At 42.7% G+C, this 17691-nt stretch overlaps 4 protein-coding genes across 4 annotated transcripts; 3 read left to right on the top strand and 1 right to left on the bottom strand.

Moving 5' to 3' along the window:
* Nucleotides 1–1357: 1357 nt before the first annotated feature.
* Nucleotides 1358–2538, top strand: BDV37DRAFT_267053 (uncharacterized protein). Its single transcript, XM_032083977.1, has one exon. The coding sequence runs from the start codon at nucleotides 1396–1398 to the stop codon at nucleotides 1618–1620; it is 225 nt and encodes a 74-aa protein (XP_031934273.1). The 5' UTR covers nucleotides 1358–1395; the 3' UTR covers nucleotides 1621–2538.
* Nucleotides 2539–2786: 248 nt separating this feature from the next.
* On the top strand, nucleotides 2787–4056 carry BDV37DRAFT_277281 (uncharacterized protein; the record flags this gene model as incomplete). Its single annotated transcript, XM_032085727.1, has 5 exons — nucleotides 2787–2976; nucleotides 3171–3190; nucleotides 3324–3410; nucleotides 3471–3847; nucleotides 3918–4056. The coding sequence occupies 5 exons, from the start codon at nucleotides 2787–2789 to the stop codon at nucleotides 4054–4056; spliced, it is 813 nt and encodes a 270-aa protein (XP_031934274.1).
* Nucleotides 4057–7077: 3021 nt separating this feature from the next.
* BDV37DRAFT_289837 (uncharacterized protein) lies at nucleotides 7078–7529 on the top strand (the record flags this gene model as incomplete). Its single annotated transcript, XM_032088559.1, has 2 exons — nucleotides 7078–7317; nucleotides 7383–7529. 2 exons carry the CDS (start codon nucleotides 7078–7080, stop codon nucleotides 7527–7529), a joined length of 387 nt encoding a protein of 128 aa, XP_031934275.1.
* Nucleotides 7530–10819: 3290 nt separating this feature from the next.
* Nucleotides 10820–14204, bottom strand: BDV37DRAFT_277282 (uncharacterized protein; the record flags this gene model as incomplete). The annotated part of the gene is made up of 4 exons (XM_032085728.1): nucleotides 10820–10968; nucleotides 12136–12471; nucleotides 12526–13985; nucleotides 14035–14204. The coding sequence occupies 4 exons, from the start codon at nucleotides 14202–14204 to the stop codon at nucleotides 10820–10822; spliced, it is 2115 nt and encodes a 704-aa protein (XP_031934276.1).
* Nucleotides 14205–17691: the final 3487 nt, after the last annotated feature.

The raw sequence follows: 17691 nt of genomic DNA on the forward strand, positions 1-17691 counted from the left end.
CGCTCAAGGCCTTGTCGTGGCCGGTTAGGGAACAAGAACGGCCAAGGATAGTGCCACAGATCGGTAGCGTCGTAGTGGCGCCCAACAGGGGTCCCCCCAGCCCTCTCCAACGTCTGTCACGAAAGACAGACCCCTCCGAACCTGTCGGTATCCCTTTGTGACCACCTCTTACGGGCGAGCGACGTCGCCGGCCCGAGACGGAGTTGGTGCTTCCGTATGCGTGACCGACAGTCTCGACTGAACGTGCCTGTTGTATGTTGTAATGTCCGACTCCGAGTGCTGTCTGGGATGTAGATGGAGAGGATAAAGCGCGAGGTGACCCTGTCGGACACAGGGTTGAACACGAAGACTGCGCGTTCGGCATGAACAGTGTGCTGGGCGCCAAGACCGTAAGTTTGTCAGTGGGGCGGGCTAGTTTGTGTCCTCAATAGTAGTCAGGAAGTGTTCAGCAGTCCGTGAACACTTGTTCAACGTTCAATGTTCAATGTTCAAGCTGAACTGTTGAACTGTTGAGCTGCTGATCTGCTAAGTTGTTAAGTTGTTAAGTTGTTGAGCCATTAAGCCGTTGAACATACTCGACCTTTTTGCTTCTGGCAGAATACCAAGATGCAGGTAACGTTCACGTTAAGGGGTCTGTGGCATTACTCTGAGGGCATCGTCCGCAGGGAGCCAAAAGACATCTCTCACGGGATCGCCAGGATGCTAAATTCAGAGCAGGTACGGGCGAGGCTGTACATGTAGCTACCATGTTTGCGAGGACTAAAACCAGGAGACCCGCAAGACTGGCAGTCACTGCAACGCCGTGACAAGCCAGTTCTGTCGCGGGCACTACCAGCAAGAACTTTGCGGCTGCAATAAGCGCCGGAAGCTAGATGGTCTTGGGGCTATGCAAAGTTACATACTGCTTGGACTTGTGATTTGAGGAATACTTTGTAAAATTTTATAGCTAGCTAGAATGCAAAGAATTATGCAAATTACGTGGGAACGAGCAGGTTTTGGCTTCCCCCCAAAGGGGTACTAGACTTCAGCACCGCGATGAGGTACCTGCACTTCGCTGAAGAGGGATCAAGCTAGCGATACGCCTAATGGGATTAACCAGGGATACGCCTCATGGGGCCGAGGCAACGACACGCCTATTGGGATCGAGCCAACAACACAACCCATGGGATCAAACCAGCGACACGCCTAATGGGATCAAGCCAGCGACACAACCCATGGGGTCAAGCCAGCGACACACCTCATGGGAACGAGCCAGCGACACGCCTAATGGGATCGAGTCAACAACACAACCCATGGGATCAAACTAGCGACACGCCTATTAGGATCAAGCCAGCGACACAACCCATGGGATCAAACCAGCGATACACCTAATGGGATCAACTAGTGATACGCCTAATGGAATCGAGCCGACGACACAACCCATGGGATCAAACCAGCGACACACCTGGGGGATCTGGCCCTTTAATAACCGCGCGCAGTGGATATAATCACGTGAGATTACCTCGGTTAGGGTCCATGTGGGGCGCTAGTATTCCCACAGTGGCTGGCAATGGTGGACCAGCATCAGAGTCCAACACGCCCTTGAGCAGGAGGTCGAACATAAGGACCCTCACAAACTAATAGGGATGGCAGCCCACCTGAACTCAGGTGGATGCGGGCCTTTCTGTATGGCGGCCTATTGTGACCATAGTAATACCGAGATGGTATTAGTCTCCTCTTGCTAGTGGCACATGAATATTGAATGGCTTATACACATAGTAGTACTTGGTCACCAATAGCTGCCTGAACAGCATGCTGGCAGATTTGCAAATTGAAATATACCAACCTTGGATAAAAACCCTTGAATGAGGCGAGTACCAGTGCAAATGCATGTCATGAATAGTTGCCTAGTTATCAACCCACGTTCGGTCCATACGATCCCACTTCTCTGAATCGATGTTAACCTTTGTCCGATATTGTCTGGGCAGGGCAGTACCCCTCCAAAATCCAATTAATGTGGATGTTTACTTGTCTCTTGCAACCAATCGCAGGAGCCATACTGTGTTGTTGTATTTGTTTATACCTTGAATCTTTCTCAGTTCTCAGACTACTGCCTCTCTGCACAAATGATTATTGTAAAACAGGTGTCGATAAATTCTGACACGAAGATTGAAAGCCATAAATTCTAATATTACAATTCTTCTAGAAGTGAGGGTGGAGTATCTTGGTATGTAGCACCTCAATCTTCCTTTGATGAAGTTGTCATAAACCCTGAAATCATTATGTTTTATATTATTTACAAGCTTGCGAAGCCTGAAGCATTAAGATCGACAGCAAGAGCGTGTCAAGCTGCAAAATCTAGTGATGCATGAATCTATATGTGTACTGTAATAGTAGAGTGAGATCAATATTCAACGGTAGCTCAACGCCGGCTGTTGGTACCAGTTGAAGTGTCTCCACCTGTCATAGCACAACCACATGTTCGCGTTTCTAGTTTGAAGATCCAGACAGGACGTAGAGTTACCGATCAGATCTGAATACTACCATGTAAAACTAAAATTAAGTACAAGCCAAAGAAGCCATGTGAAGGTGTGAAAATGGAACTCGAAAAGATGTACTTCTTTTGTAAATCCAACTTATGCAATAGGATAGGATCGTTGTTCCACCTACACTCCACAATCTACGAACCTTAGTTTAATGTCTGCCTTTAAAAGGGAGAAACGCTAACAGATGAATTAAATTGTCCTGGCTACCTCTGATATTGTCAATGTTGTGCGAAGCACTACTTATATATACTACAGCTGAGCATGACAGTTCTTGTCAGGAGCAATCTTGCCCTGTTTGTAGTAGGCACAAGGCCAACGAGCGATACCAGACAACAATCATCATCTGGTATTCATTATACAGTCATCATTGGATTGGTTTTAAGTACAACTTGCCTAGCCATAAGGTTATTGACTAGGCACCAGATTCTCCGGAAGATCACCGCTGAAGATTGTGAGTTTTTTTTTTTTTTTTTTTTTCGTCATTTCTTAAACCCACAGTCGCACACATCCTCTTTGTTTTGTTCATATTGATATAGTTGTTCCTCTATAATCTAGCATCACAAAATATCATTATTCCAGACCTATCAAGGCGTGCAAGGGAGGGTGGTTAGCCTATTATTACTAATCTTGCCGTTGATATAATAGTGTGCCTTACTATTGCTTGGGTGAGTAGACTCGAAAGGCTTTGACCAAATTGGATGTATTAACAAAGCACGAGGGATTTTGCGTTGGTACGCAAATTGTGATCCTTTGTACGCGGAAGCTTCTACATGGTGAATGAATTCTTGCTAATACAAGGTTCACATATTAGATGCTCTAGACCACGCAGGTTTAGGGCGTCATATTGAATACCTCTCAGTACAAACGATCAGCACTTATGAAAAGGTAATCTTCTTGTATCATACTAATTTTACTTCGCTTGAGCTAGCTAATAAAATCCAATAGCTCTTTCTTACAGCAGCGTGTCTTTTCATTACTGGAATATGTCTTGCGAGAATCGCACATCTAGTATTGTTTCACCGTTTAATGATTGCGAAAAGCTGGTTGCGCCACGCATTATACGGAGTTACTGCCTTCGTAATCATTGGATCGATAACTCTGGTTTTTTGTTTTATATTTGCCTGCCGCCCGATCTCGAAGTCCTGGGATGTCACATTGCAAGGTCAATGTATCAATCGACCTGCTATCCTAGTAGCTGTTGCTGTGCTGAACATTATCTCCGACTTCCTTCTAATCTTGTTACCTATCCCGGTCATCTCTGATCTACAGGTCCCAAGGTCCCAAAAGATTAAGACCTTTATCATTCTGGTAATGGTATGCATGTGAGTGATATGAAAGAAATCCACACCTCTCCTGTTAGTTATAAATATATTATTGCTCACAGCCAGCTAGCACGTTTGTTGCAAGCGCTATCAGGCTTAGGTTTACAGTCCCTCTTCTGAGTTCTCCTGACCTAACGTACAAGATTGCACCTGTTGCTTTATTAGTGTACGTACCCGGCGTCCATTCATTCCTCATAGAAATTTTCTGACAATTTACGAGAGTAGTGGTGTTGAGTCCAACTTGATTATAATCACAGCTACCTTACCCGCGCTCAAGCAATTTCTGTTTATCCTTGTATCTAAACTGGGTCTGGTTGCGGTAGAGTCGGATCTCTTAAAGGCTTGTAAGAGGGTGCCTCCAAGTGCAGAGAGAAGCTCATGGCAAGCTCCGAATATGATGATCGGCATAACTCAACCATCTCCAGGTTCAAGGACGCAGGAAGACACGAATTCTCATGACTTTGGGGCGCCTTAGCTTTCTCGTTTCTCTTGTTCTCTCTTTTCCTCCTTCTCCTTCCCCTCCCCGCTCTCTTGCTGATTTACTTTTTCCCATTGACGTGTGTGCTCATTATAAAGAGTAATTTAATTATTATAATGAATAATAGAGAGGGACACAATAATATATCAACCATCAGGATGTATCCAAACTTCGCTTGTTTTCTTCGAGGCAACTTCGCCAGGAAATTGGCCTACTGGCTCCCAAACATATTTCTTTAGGCGGCTGTGTAAGGCCATGGCTTAATATGTTCCCCGCGACTGCTTTATATACCAGGCTAGCGACAAGTGAATGTAGGGGATGTGTATGCAAGGCAATGTAATGCAGACGCTCTTGCAATTGAAGAATAGCGCCGGTAGCTGACTATTTTAACTTGGGTTGGTTCGTTATACATCCATTGAGTGTGATCATTAGGTTATGGAATAATCCAAGTAAGTCAATCTATGGAGAAATATGATTTGCTTGGGTCCTGCGCATCGCAGTTTGGTTCCGGTGAAAATCCAATCCAGATGACACCTCTGCGTTTGTTCCTACGCCGACTCCATTCAAATATAAGGACAAAAAAACAAACAGCTACTGAGACAACGCCAACAGAAATTAAGATGCTCCTTTTCTTTACGCCATGGGAGGTAGTTGTATTGGACAAGGAGTCTGATATACCAGACGACGGTCCCACGATAGAGTTACCTGTGGTGACGGTGGTATCTTGAAAGTTCTCGCTGGGTCTAATCGATGCTGAAGGCATAAACGGCCTATTATCATCAGGATGAGATAATTTATCCGTAGATGCTAAGTCAGAAACACATCCGTGCTGAGTTGAATGTGCGTAAACTGGATTCGTCAAGACCGAATCGGACATAACTGAGTGAGTCGATTCAGTGTCAGGAAAGACTTCAAGTAAGAAATCATTATCATGGTTGACTTCTGTTTCTTGATGCTGAACGGAACAATGGTTGATATGCTCGGGGCGTGAAGCCGAGCTCATCCCAGTGAATGTAATGATCTCGAAGTGCGTATCTCCTGCGATAGTAATCTGTTCACCAGAGCCTGAGTCTATTGTCTGAGAATTTCGTAGGTCCTCTTCTATCCAAGAAGAATATCTGTTTTGAGTACCGACAGAAGTAGACAGTTGGCTACCTGAAGTATCACGTGGAAGCAGCCTTGTGTATGTTTTCCAGGAATTTTCGATATCTGAGATAAAGGTCCCATCTGGAAATGAAGTACTCCGTACTTGCTGACTAGATAGAAATGGAGTTGGCCCAGCAGTAGTACTTGAATGGAAGTTCCCTTTCAATGTAGTTGAATTAATTGGAATGACCGGGGTCGTGCCTTGAGAGCTGGCAGTTTTCATTGGGGTACGGGCGGATGCCAACAGGGCCATAATTTCTCCAGAAGTTGGAAAAGCACTAATTGGTTCTCTTGTAGTGCTGAAGATGTTTTCAAGAGTTTCTGTAGTCAAATGCCATGAAATATCGCACTAATAGCAGTTGCCAGGTTGCCGTCAGCCTTCTCTCGGCCAATGGTGTTTGATGATCCTGTGCCACTTGAAATCGTATTAAAACTACCAATTGTATCAATATCAACTGTGGTTGGTGGTACTTTTAAGATGCTCCACTGGTGGTAATTCTAGCTGCTTGGGGAGGTTCTCCGAACGAGCAATCTGGGTGAGAAGCTTGAAGCTTTACTCAGGAGCTTTCTGTAGGTAGTGTGGCATTTGACAACGGACGTACAGATTTCCCTGCTAAGAGAGGCCCTCATATCAGTTTGAAGGTACAGCAACCTTTGACATGGATGGATAGTGATGTATATGATTAGTCTTTATATCTTACTAAACAGGGAGAGACAGCCCCAATTTTCCCGTTCATGGTTCAATAATACAACTGCCACTTACATGTATATATTAGAAACATTTATTTTATTAGTTGGGGTAGTCCCAGAGTCGGTTTCTCTAGCTACTGCGTCCATTATCGCTATTTTTTAGAAAGACGGAAATTGAAGATCTTTACGTTCTGGATGGGGAGTGACAGATAGGAAAGTAAAAGTGAAATTTGTATATCATACACCTGTTGACCAAACACACAAGACTAGATAGTCCTAGTATTTGAGTTTACATAATGATTAGCGTTCTTGTGTCTCATCAGCTTCCATTTCATGTTTTATAAAATATAGAGAGTGTTTAATCTATGGTTGGCATTAATGGAAGATGCACTATAATAGCACAACATCAAGAAGACAAGGACATTCTCATTTAGAGCAGCATATATTTTAGATAGATATTTTAGCAGTAATGTATCTTCCCAGCAGATGCCTGATACAAAATAAGAGTAGCAGTTTTGAAAAGGGCCCAACTCTTGCTGAACTCCACACCCCTCACCTTGCCCTAACATATAGTGTTTCCGTTGGTAGAGTGTTTAATAGTGAGTTAAACCTTGTTAACCCATCTGGCTTTACTCTATACCCGTCATATAAGATCACTTTAATAAATGCCGAAGACGGTTGATGACCTCAAGATTTGCTGGAGGAAGCCAAACTGGGATGTTTCCAGGCCCTAACCCCTCCAAATATGATAGGTTCTTGAAATTGAGGAGAAAGGTATAGAAGAACTCAGGATGAATGGAAAATATCACGGCTAGTATGACTTGGTGCGTAATTATATAAAGATATTAATCCACTGCCTCCAATGTCATGTCTTATCCTATTATCGCCAGCACTGCTCAAACCAGTTAAACTCGATATGGCACAAAGTCTTGAATGGGACCCGAACACACCTTTGAAAAGCATTGAGGATGATATGGAGGATAGTTTGGATATCCAGTTCACGGACACAGAGTCTGAGTCAGAGTACACCGAAACAAATTCAGACAGGCTCTTTATAGATACGGAAGACGATTTACCTACTGAGCATTATGAAAAGAGCTATTCTCCTAGCGATACTATGGAAACATCGTCTGATGACAGCACAAGTAGCCAAGTGGTATGTATGAGTGCGCCTCCATACTGTATCTGGTCAACTTCTGCTCAATGCTCACTTATCCCAAGGATGGAGTAGGTATTTATGGAGACATATCGGTACTTGATGAGAGAGAAATAAGTGGGAAAGATGGTCCAGTGACGCAAATTTGGATCAATGGTTGGGTAGATGAGAACATCTTCCGCCAAGTAATGGATATTATAAGAGGCGGATAATATGTACATGTTTTTATGTACGCGCATTTATACTGTGCAGTACTGCACATAGCCATTTAATAGTGCAGGGATTTCCACAAAGAAGTGCAATCAACAATAAGCTTTTGAATTATCTTCCTACGTACTAATCATATCTTCCTCCATTTTGCGTCTAGATTCGTAAGTTTATTAAACGTCTGTCTACCTCTCTATAACGACCCTGTATCGAGCAGACTGCATGTTATAGTTACTATAAGACCATTGGAGACTAGTATTATATGCCGGTGGGCTAATGTATAGCTCTTGATTATGAGTGCTTGTGTTGACGGCAATTTCAACCATATAAGATGACTTAGCAGCTGGATCATCCTGCCAGCATAGTTTCTGGCGATGTATCCTTCACCAGCAAGTACATGAAAATTATATTGTGGCCCCATTGCCAGGACTCTGACAAAAATCATTTATTCAGTAACCCTTTCAAAACCTCAGAATGGGCGAGACACTTGAGATAGGGACTCAAATGAAACTGCTAATCCCGCCTTAACCTATCCTGTATTGGGTAGCAGTGTAGTGATTCAAAACTGTACTTTCGTGCTTTTCAATACATTGAAGCGATTCAGTAGTCTGAAGCTAAATTAATCAACTTAAGAGAAACTGTCAAAGAGATTGAAATTGTTGATTATTCTACTTGTAATATCTTAGCTACGTAACTATCTAACAAAGGTGCGCGTAGGCGTTAGGCCAGAACGGGAACTCGCGGTCAACAACTTACACCAAGCATAACTCTGTACAACCCAAAAATACTGCTCAATAGGCAATTAAGTAAAGTAGAACAAATGCCGGCTTGAGCCCTTGTAAGGTATACTTGAAACCCTGTTTAAAGCGCATCCTTTTGTAATAATAAAGCCTCTTCAAAGTAAAATCTATATGATACAGCTTTCAATGACTAAGTATCAGTGTTATTTGCTATGCCATACCATTCGAGGTCAAAGCCGAGTGTCAATATGGAGGTAACCACATAAGAACTAGTATATTCTCGCATTTCGGGTTTGGAAACAGCTCTATGTGTATATGAGGTGGAGGACGATTTTGGGCGGCACTGTATCTTTTTCCAAAGCTTCTAGCGATTGTGATGGATGTGTCAACCGACGGAGATCTCTTAAGACGGATAAATGTTTTGAGTAAGTCATCCAAAATACATTGGATGTCTTGGGAAACCCGGTACTAAAGCTTTGATATCCATGCTGGGAACCCCATAAATTTTGAGATTAAGCTTTATGTCGTTGTTAACCTTCCCTTCTTCAGAGGACAGTGCCCCAGTGTTTGGACAAGGTCCTAAGTGAATAGTAACATTTTTATAATCTGCTGATAAAGATATTATCAATGAAGCATCCATTGCTTGTTTAGTAGCACTAGTAGGGGGTCCCTTGGATTAAAGTTTTTGGAATGTATTTGTTGTACTTGGGAAGATGTTCTTGCCGGAGATACCCATATTTATAGGTATGGATTGCCTAGAGAAAGTTGGAAAGAGATAATTAAACGAATAATAGGCTATTTCCAAACATAGCCCCGAAGATTAATAAAGGACCAAAAAAAAAAGAGAGAAGAAGGAAACACGTAAAAGAAAGAAATAAAAGAGAAGAGGAGAGTGGGGTACAGGAAAAGAACATCCCTAATCCTTCTCACAGATAGAGTTGGCCCGTGGGCTATACACTTCTCCCAGACTCTAAACACCTCGAGTTCACACTCACTGCTGCCCATCTCATTATCTGATCTGGCCCGGTGAAAGGTTATCTGGGATATGGGGTCTTTTTGTGATGCCGGAACTCCATCAAATATGTGAGCCCTCTAAGCCATTCAAAAATGGCATCAAACAAGGAAAAAAGAGATAAAAATAGTCTACTAGCACTCCTTTTACAATTAAGTCAATAATAAACGGTTTTCCTCTCTCACATCTTAACTAGTTGACAGACTGTCTAGCCTGTATAGTGGTCCTTGTTACACTTCACCAGCAAGTTGGACATTGTCCCGCTGTCAGGAGCTTAGATGAACCGCCTCATTGGGAACCTTACTAAAGGCACTCAATTTAAAGCACCAGCCCAATTAAGTACCTTAATAGTATATCTAGATCCGAGCAGTTTGTCATATATAGACCGAGCGGCAAAAGCCTATTGATATGGCTGGAAGTTTGATGGTCTGTGCTGGTATTTAGTCGTGATCTTTACTTTTACTTTTATTTTTAATTCATTTTTTGGCTTTCTGTCGAGCTTTTGTTTTGTTGAACGCTTTAGAGTGATAGTAAACTATATAGCCTGGTGTTTTTGTTTAAGGCGATTAGGGAGGGTTGATGCTTGGTAAGGTTCTCGTCGCCACAATTTGACCGACCGGAATTATGTGGGAAGGAACCAAAATCTATCTAGATCTGGACAGTGACCTAGAGAATAGTCGTTATATACTCAATAGTGAAGATGATTGCGCTATAGAATGGTTACATGAGAGTCCACTTAGTAAAGGTCGTAGGCCCACACGATCAAAATAATGGTATTGCCCAAGGCAGAGAGATTTTAAACCATGTCTTCCAGAGACCCTCGGCTGATTCCGTGTTTTTTATAGATATGTAAATGTAGAAATACAACATTAAAAAGCGATTATATGCAGTGTCCGACTAGCATTGATTTCTTGCAAAATTTCTCAAGTAAATGTCAATTAGAAAGCGGGTTTCAATGATCGTATGAGTCGACAAAATTGTCCTCGAAAAAGCTTACCGACACCGAAGGATATTTACAATTGCTTTACTTATGCCACAGGCGCATCCAAGCCAATCTTCCTTATAACCGCTTGTCTAAATCACTCGCTTCTTTCAGAGAAAAATAGGGTGAAAGTAAATAGAACCTAATCAGAGTATAAACCAATTGAAAATGCATGTTAACCCAATTAGATTGCTCATATAGCTTATCTTAAGCCTCGGAAGGCTCAAAGTAGAATCCCTATATATAGAATATAGTTTACTTTCCTTCAGTGCAAAAACTTTACAAGCCATATGTATGGTGCTCCACTAAGTATAGTGATTGATTTATGTAACACGTTGTCTGTTCTTCTAGTTGCTCTTAGAAGTTCCACCTGATGATTCGCGCTCCTTCAGCAGTGCTTTGATTCTTTTAGAGCGGCGAGGCTGCGACCATCCTTCCGGCAATCCTTTTCTCCTGGTGCGGACAACCGTCATACCCGCATATACACGCCGAGGAATAGTTTTATAATCACACGTATCTTGAGCCAGAGATATTAGTATTAACTTTCGTTAATTATCTGAATTACGTACCAGGACTTGTGGAGTAAGTGCTATGTAGGTCAGGAGAGAACTGTATAATTGACTCCTCATCAATCCAAAAGCAAATAAGGAGATCAAACATAGTCCTTTTTCGCACTGTGCGTAGAAGGTCAGCAACTGGTAGACGAGAGCCTTTTGACCCAATCTTGACAAATAGACCACAGATAGTCCAGGTCATTCCAGAAGAGCAGAGTTCCTCTCGCTTCGGTATGTCCCGTTTGCGACACGATTCTAGTCGGGCCTCCCTGACTCCATCCTCGCTCGCAGAGGCGACACCCGCAACAAAATAAGTCATTTTATTTTCTGAGGCCCTGTGACACAGGATCCTGGACACGTGCTGCAATGAAGCTGTAACATCCTAAGAGCATTTAGTTTTAAAGATGACCATAATCATACGTGTGGCGAACAATTCACTTACCATGGTGATTGAAGCCGGAACAATCGAGCGAGAGATAGCTTAGATTTTAAGAATGGTAAGAGACAGTTGTGGAAGCCGAGCACAAAAGCTGTATTTATACTGTTAAAGTCACATGATAGATTGATAGCCTGATTGTCTCAGTTAATTCGGTGATAGCCCCTTCAAGATTGATATGGACGGGGACCAAATAAGGTAAATCTTGGCGGGCTCTGATGTCACATTCGGTTGGCTATAGTAAACTTAAAAGTTTGGGCTTTGGATGTTAAGTGCACTATAGGATTGTGAAATAGGTCAAGCGAGTGTATACAGCCGGGACGGAATATAGATTGACTGTCCTACCCTCTATTTATATAAGCTTCACGTATACTGACACTAATTATACAGTTTTTATATATGTAGGCATAGTATAATGCTCGGAAAGTGCCAGAACCTTCCGCGAAACCAGTCACTGCCTTAAAAGAGTCCTTCTCAATGGGGTTACCTAAGCCCCATTCTTTATCCAGATGGCCCCTTCCTCCATATGTGGCTTTTATATCATCCATAGAAATGCCCAGTTCTATATTAGCCGCTCCTGTAGACTTCTTAATAAATAGCAGACCTTTGGTACATGCACCACTGTCTCTTAGAAACCATGGTTGTGGAAGAAAGAAAAGAGGTTTAGGCGGTAACGCTGGGATACGATACCATATTATCAGCTGAGAAACGGTTTGATAGTCGGATAATCTGAAATGCACGGCATTCCTTGAAGACAAACTCGATCCTAAGATTCACCCTGTTATCATACGTATACATATAAAGAACCAAAGCAGCAGCCGTGATAGATGACCGGATATAAAAGATACTTCTGTAATATACTATTCCTTAAAACACAAATTACTAACTACCGAATTCATTTCTGCTCGCAGACACAAACTTGATAAGGGGATGCAGTTTTGTCCGAACATAATTCTGTACTAGGGCAGACCCGGCAAGTAGGATAATGGCAACAATCATAGGTCCTAAAACATTCTGTAAAATAAAAAGACCTATGAGGAAGAGGTCCATGGTGTATACACCGACAAAAAGTTGATTCAGTGCTTCCCAGTATAATAAGCCTGCGGTGTCCTCCTTTGTTCCGAGTATATATATCGATTGATAGGTATGTGTTATCAGCAAAATTCCGAACACTATAGTCCCGATAAGTGCTATAAGGGGTGATATTATAGAAAAGATAATACCTAGATGTTCTTGTGTCAGTGGGAGCATCAGCCTGTGACAGATTTAACACGTACCTATACAGATAAGATTTGTGAAAACGGGATAAAGTAGGCTCCATCGTACCTCTTTTAAGGTATGCTCTTCCCCACCTCGTCTTAAACACATCCAAAGGCTATCAGGTAGTCGCAATAATACTAAAACGGTTTGTGTAACAGTTTGCAATAAGAAGTAGGAATAAAAGTAATTGCCCGACTTGGGCAAATTCTTGGCCAATAATGCCGGTACCGATTGAACATCATTGGCAATCTCCGGGATCATAGTTGTGACGCCAGAAGATATTGAAACTACAATAAAAAGCTGAGTGTAAAGAAAAAGAAAGTAATGTCTTTGTAGCAAGACCTCGAGAGTTGGGCGCTCAAATGCAATGTAGTATTTCATCAGAAACTGAAGAACGACCGGGAAACAGTACATAAGAATGGATGCTGCCATTTGAGGAGCCAGCCCCTGAATGGCACCTAGTTGATCGTCTGATAGGTTATGTAAATGCGAGTTAATCGAATCCAGGTAAACAAGCTGTGACAAAAGGCCTGTCAAGGATATTGGAATAGCCCAAAGTACGGCCAAAACATTTAGGGTCACGAGGATACTAACACTTCGCAGAGTCTTCGAAAACTTACTATAGTAGAAGGCAGGATCCAGGGTTTCAACGTCAGTTTTATGTGCTTCTAGTTCTAGTGGTATCGAAGATGTCCTTGCTTGTAGCAGCAGATGGGCCGTGAACAGGTCTGAGAAGTGGAATAACGCAATACTCTTAGTTCTTTCAATGTCTCTTTGCAGATTGCGAATTCTGCATTCAAGAAGCCCTTTGTTCCGGAAATAAGCCATGAGTCTAATGCTTGAGGGAACAATGCTTGTCCTAGATATCTGGGGACGTATTCGCATCATTGTGTCACGGTCTCTGAGAAGGGTACTCAGTTTGAGTTCCTTGTTATCGCAGACATCTTGTTGTGGTAGGATTACATCCACCGGTCCTCCATTAAAAGCCGAATAGATCTGTCTCAAAGACTCGTCATTCCACATTCCCGGTGGGATGTTGGTAACCACTATTGTAGCCACTTTTTGAGCTAAGAACCACTCGTGAAAGTAGTTCTGTCTTGTCTTCACAACCAATCTAAATTCCACAAGCAAAAGACGCCATATATGAATATTTGCCAAGGTTGCAGCAAAGGCTGTGATCCACCATCTTATGTGTTGTTCTTTTTGGATGTTTGATATGCTGAATCTATCAAGACCCCCGACCTTTATGCTATCAGCAGTGTAATTCACCGGAAGCAGTATGGGAAGGATAATAACAGCTATTGGCATGAAGAGCTTCACGGCGACTCGTAGCAGCCGCAGGAAGAAGCGACAGTCCAATGAAAGTCTAGCGGTGAGTTCCGTATCATCCTTCATGAATTCCCATAATTGTTTAACCCAAACAGTTCTGCCCTTGGGCAAGGGCAAGAGATCGGGATCCGCCAAGCATTGTGGTTGGCTGCGGCTTTGTTAATATCTTATATTATCAATCGAACGTGCCTACTTACAAAAGCTTATGATTTATATCTTTTAGAAAGGTGAAGATATACACGACAGGTATGAAGATGCTTCCAGAAACAGCCAAAGAGATTAAGAATGACTGAGCAGAAAGACCTTCGTTCTTCTGGGCTTTTCCGGCAGCGTCGTTGACGGTCTCATTTAAAGCCGCAAGATCCATTTTTTAATGCCAGTATTACGTAGGACCTGGAGGTTGATTATCACCTCCTGGCGCTCTATTTGAACAAGATGCCAAGCATTCATATAGCTCACTGTGCTTAGTGGCCCTTCTTTGTTGAGGGCCCGAGAAAAGAAAGGTAACAACCGTCACCGGGGCTCTATTTGCAGAGCATTCCTCACCGTTTACTAGGCCTAGTATACACTTTGGCATGTCGGCGTAAAACTGACTTCTGGATGGTGTCCAAAGAGGAGGGGAGGACAAGGACGGTCCAGATAAATGGGGGGTAATGAGGAATGTGTATAAAAGCTCTGTATCAACATCGAGAGTGGTATGCAGATGAGCAGTTTAGAGTAAAAAGCATACCCATTGCATACAGCAGCCTTTGAATGAAACTGCAATCGATACATAATAGTTTACACATTCAGTGATCATACAATAGCCCTACAATGCTGATAAGGGTAGTAATTTACTCCATTTTCGTTTGTCTGGGTGGGTGTCTCATTGTCAATCACGGCGACGTTGATTTTCATTATATCGTCCCATATACATCCCAAAGAAGTATTCAGTCTAGAAGCATAGTGAGAACACATCGCCTGCCAGGTCAAACTTTACCAATCACAGTGATCACACCAACACCGGCTCTCCCAAGAAACAATAGCTCAAGGATTCCTTCCGGGATTTTCAGAAAGCCTACATTTAGTGGAGCTCCTTATCCCGTTAATAATACCGCAATTACCAAAACTTCCCACAGGTCTGGCTACATGCCCACGCATTCAAGTAAAATAAAAGATAACTTGTCTTGCTGCAGTACCAGTACATATCACAAAGCTCCACTCGCTACCTCGAGTTCGCACAATCAGGGTACCAGCGTATATGGCCTGCCCCAAATACCAACTAGTTCTTCCAAACCAATGGGAAGCACAGCAAGAGTGTCAACCACAGCAAGCTTCAACACTTCAATGCTAGCTTCTGATGCAGAGTTCCTAGACTCTCATCCAGCACTGACAACAGCCCTAGCTTGTATTATTATATACCTAAATATAATGTTTCACTGATATAGTTGGTCCAGGGGTCTGTGTACCATTTGCGCTCTTCCATATTCCTAATTCCGAAATACTAACTGATATTATCTTGCTGTATGGTAGGTACATATGCAATTTGATCAAAAATGATAAACCAGGGCTACGCGAGATTGATCTTTTATAAAGCAGCAGGTAATCAACCAAGAAAATTTTGTGGAGAAAGAGTATGAGGAGTTGGGACCACCATTTAAGCTACAGGCCAAAAATCAAATTGGCTATGCTGTTACAAAAACTGTCGTTTCAGAGGGGCCAGACAGGAACTGGTGTTGCAATGCCCAGTGCCCTTCAGATTGATATTGTATTGCACAGGGTATCAATTCTGTGGTAGTCGGGAGGAGGCTGAACTGTTTATGTATTTGCACCTGGATCATTAACCCATTTCTTAATAAGTTTGGCCTGCTCGTTGAAGATTCGTTGATTATAATATTGCTCTGCTCGTGTATGTTGTACACTACGGGAACGTCGAGATAGTGTAGACCTGTTTCTACCATACTTATAGACAATTCTTGTACTGTATAATTTATAATTCTCCCTGGTTTCAAGCTTCCGATCTCATAGTGTCGCCTCAAGTAAAGTCATATTGGCAGAGTTATGAAGGTTTGAAGAATATCGAAATGTCGGTGTATATCAAAAGATCGGCGACAATTCATCAGGTACAGTCTGGAAACAGCAGCGTCTATCAACTATTTACCAGCTACTGCAGTTCCGAGGTCTACGAAGGATCCTGACTAACTTTAACGGGTCACATGTTTGATCAATTTTGTGGAATGTGTTGATCTCCTGCGCCCCTTTGTATGCCTCTAAATCTGCTTGCTAAGAAAGCCCCTCCAGCTCAGTCAGAGTAGCCACATTGACTTGGGGGTGAACAATTGAACTAAGAAACCAGGCAGTATGTTTGTAGATATGAGAATCGTACAGCATGCTTGGTTTCCCAGAGCTAATGGACGCTAGGCGGACACCATGATTCTCCTACTGGTCCTACCCATCTTTTGGAGTGGAAAACTAGCCGCACACGAGTCAGGGGTTGGGCAACGGGGTGCCTGGTTTTAGGCCAAGCTTAGCCACGTCATTCCTTTTCGGCCTTAAAATGGCTGATTCACATCAACTCACAGATCAATCCTATCGGTTTTCGACATGCTGCCTGACTATGTATCTAGTTTTTTATTTATTTTATATGCCATTAAATGTGCTTAAATACCGAGACTATGTTGCAAAGGATAGTCATGTAATGAGCCGAGAAGAACCCAATTACACCCTTGAGGCGATAAGGTAGCCTCGGAGAAGTTACGGGAGGCTACGTATGGATCGTCCAAGTTGTCAGTCGAGGGGTGTTCGCTCACTTCCTACAAAGTTACAGCTTCACAGCTACGAAACTAGAGATTTCGTGTTTTACTAAGCTTATCTCGCCTATTTTATCCCACACGCAAGGAATAGACCTTCCAGAAAGTAGAGCCTTTACCTTGCGCCAAATAAGGTTAACTGAAACGAAAAGTCAATACGCCAAGGAACATTAAGCTGAGGTATTGAATTATGCGAACATTCGTGAAATACCCTCTTTTGATAGACCGTTTAATCCCATGGTTAATGATTGTATTACAGGAAATAATGTCTCTATGGAAATACACAAAGAACTGATGTTATAGGTAGTGCCCAGGAAGCGCGAGCACTAGGTATGGACGGCTAGGAGCTAGTTATCCATGGGCGTTAATAATCTGCACTTGCGTAATATTACAAAGCGAACGAAATAATTAGTTGGTCAATTACGTAGAACACGTAAGAAAATTCTTAGTCACAGCTGTAGATAATTATTCATTACAACAATTAAACAAGAGGCCCATAGGAATACTCTGCAAGTAAGGCAAGCGTTTATTACATTAGGGTTAGGGGGAGAAGTCAAAGAGTCTAAACATTTACACCATTTTTAAAATCATCTGTACAGACTGGGCATTTCGTAGAAATCTTGCGGGTAGCTTGTCCTCGGCGAAATTAAAATATGTGAACATACGTCCGGTAAATTGAGGGCATGATGCCACGGTGCCCCCACGAGGGCAAGGATGAATAATAGAAGGTAGACGTTATTTTTTCGTCCACCAAGCTCCGAGGAAATCCATCCAAAGGTGTCCTATTGATGGCACTTTTGTAAGCTCGGAAGATGGTTCGCGCATCCGAAACCCTGCGTGACGGAAGATTATGACTGAAGTAGGTTCAACGAGATTGTTCTTCCTAGCAATCGTTCATCGAAAATTAGTGAATGGTCATATCATTGGGTATAGTACGTAACACACTTGGAACTCTCGTGTATCTCCTCAGCCCACAGGCTTATTTTCCCCAGGAAATGAATCAAAAGTAAATATACTGGCACCGGCCAGGACCCATGACAATGACCTATGGAAATGAGGGCGGCA

Source organism: Aspergillus pseudonomiae (genome assembly GCF_009193645.1).
Source record: "Aspergillus pseudonomiae strain CBS 119388 unplaced genomic scaffold BDV37scaffold_206, whole genome shotgun sequence".
NCBI classification, from domain to species: Eukaryota; Fungi; Ascomycota; class Eurotiomycetes; order Eurotiales; family Aspergillaceae; genus Aspergillus; species Aspergillus pseudonomiae.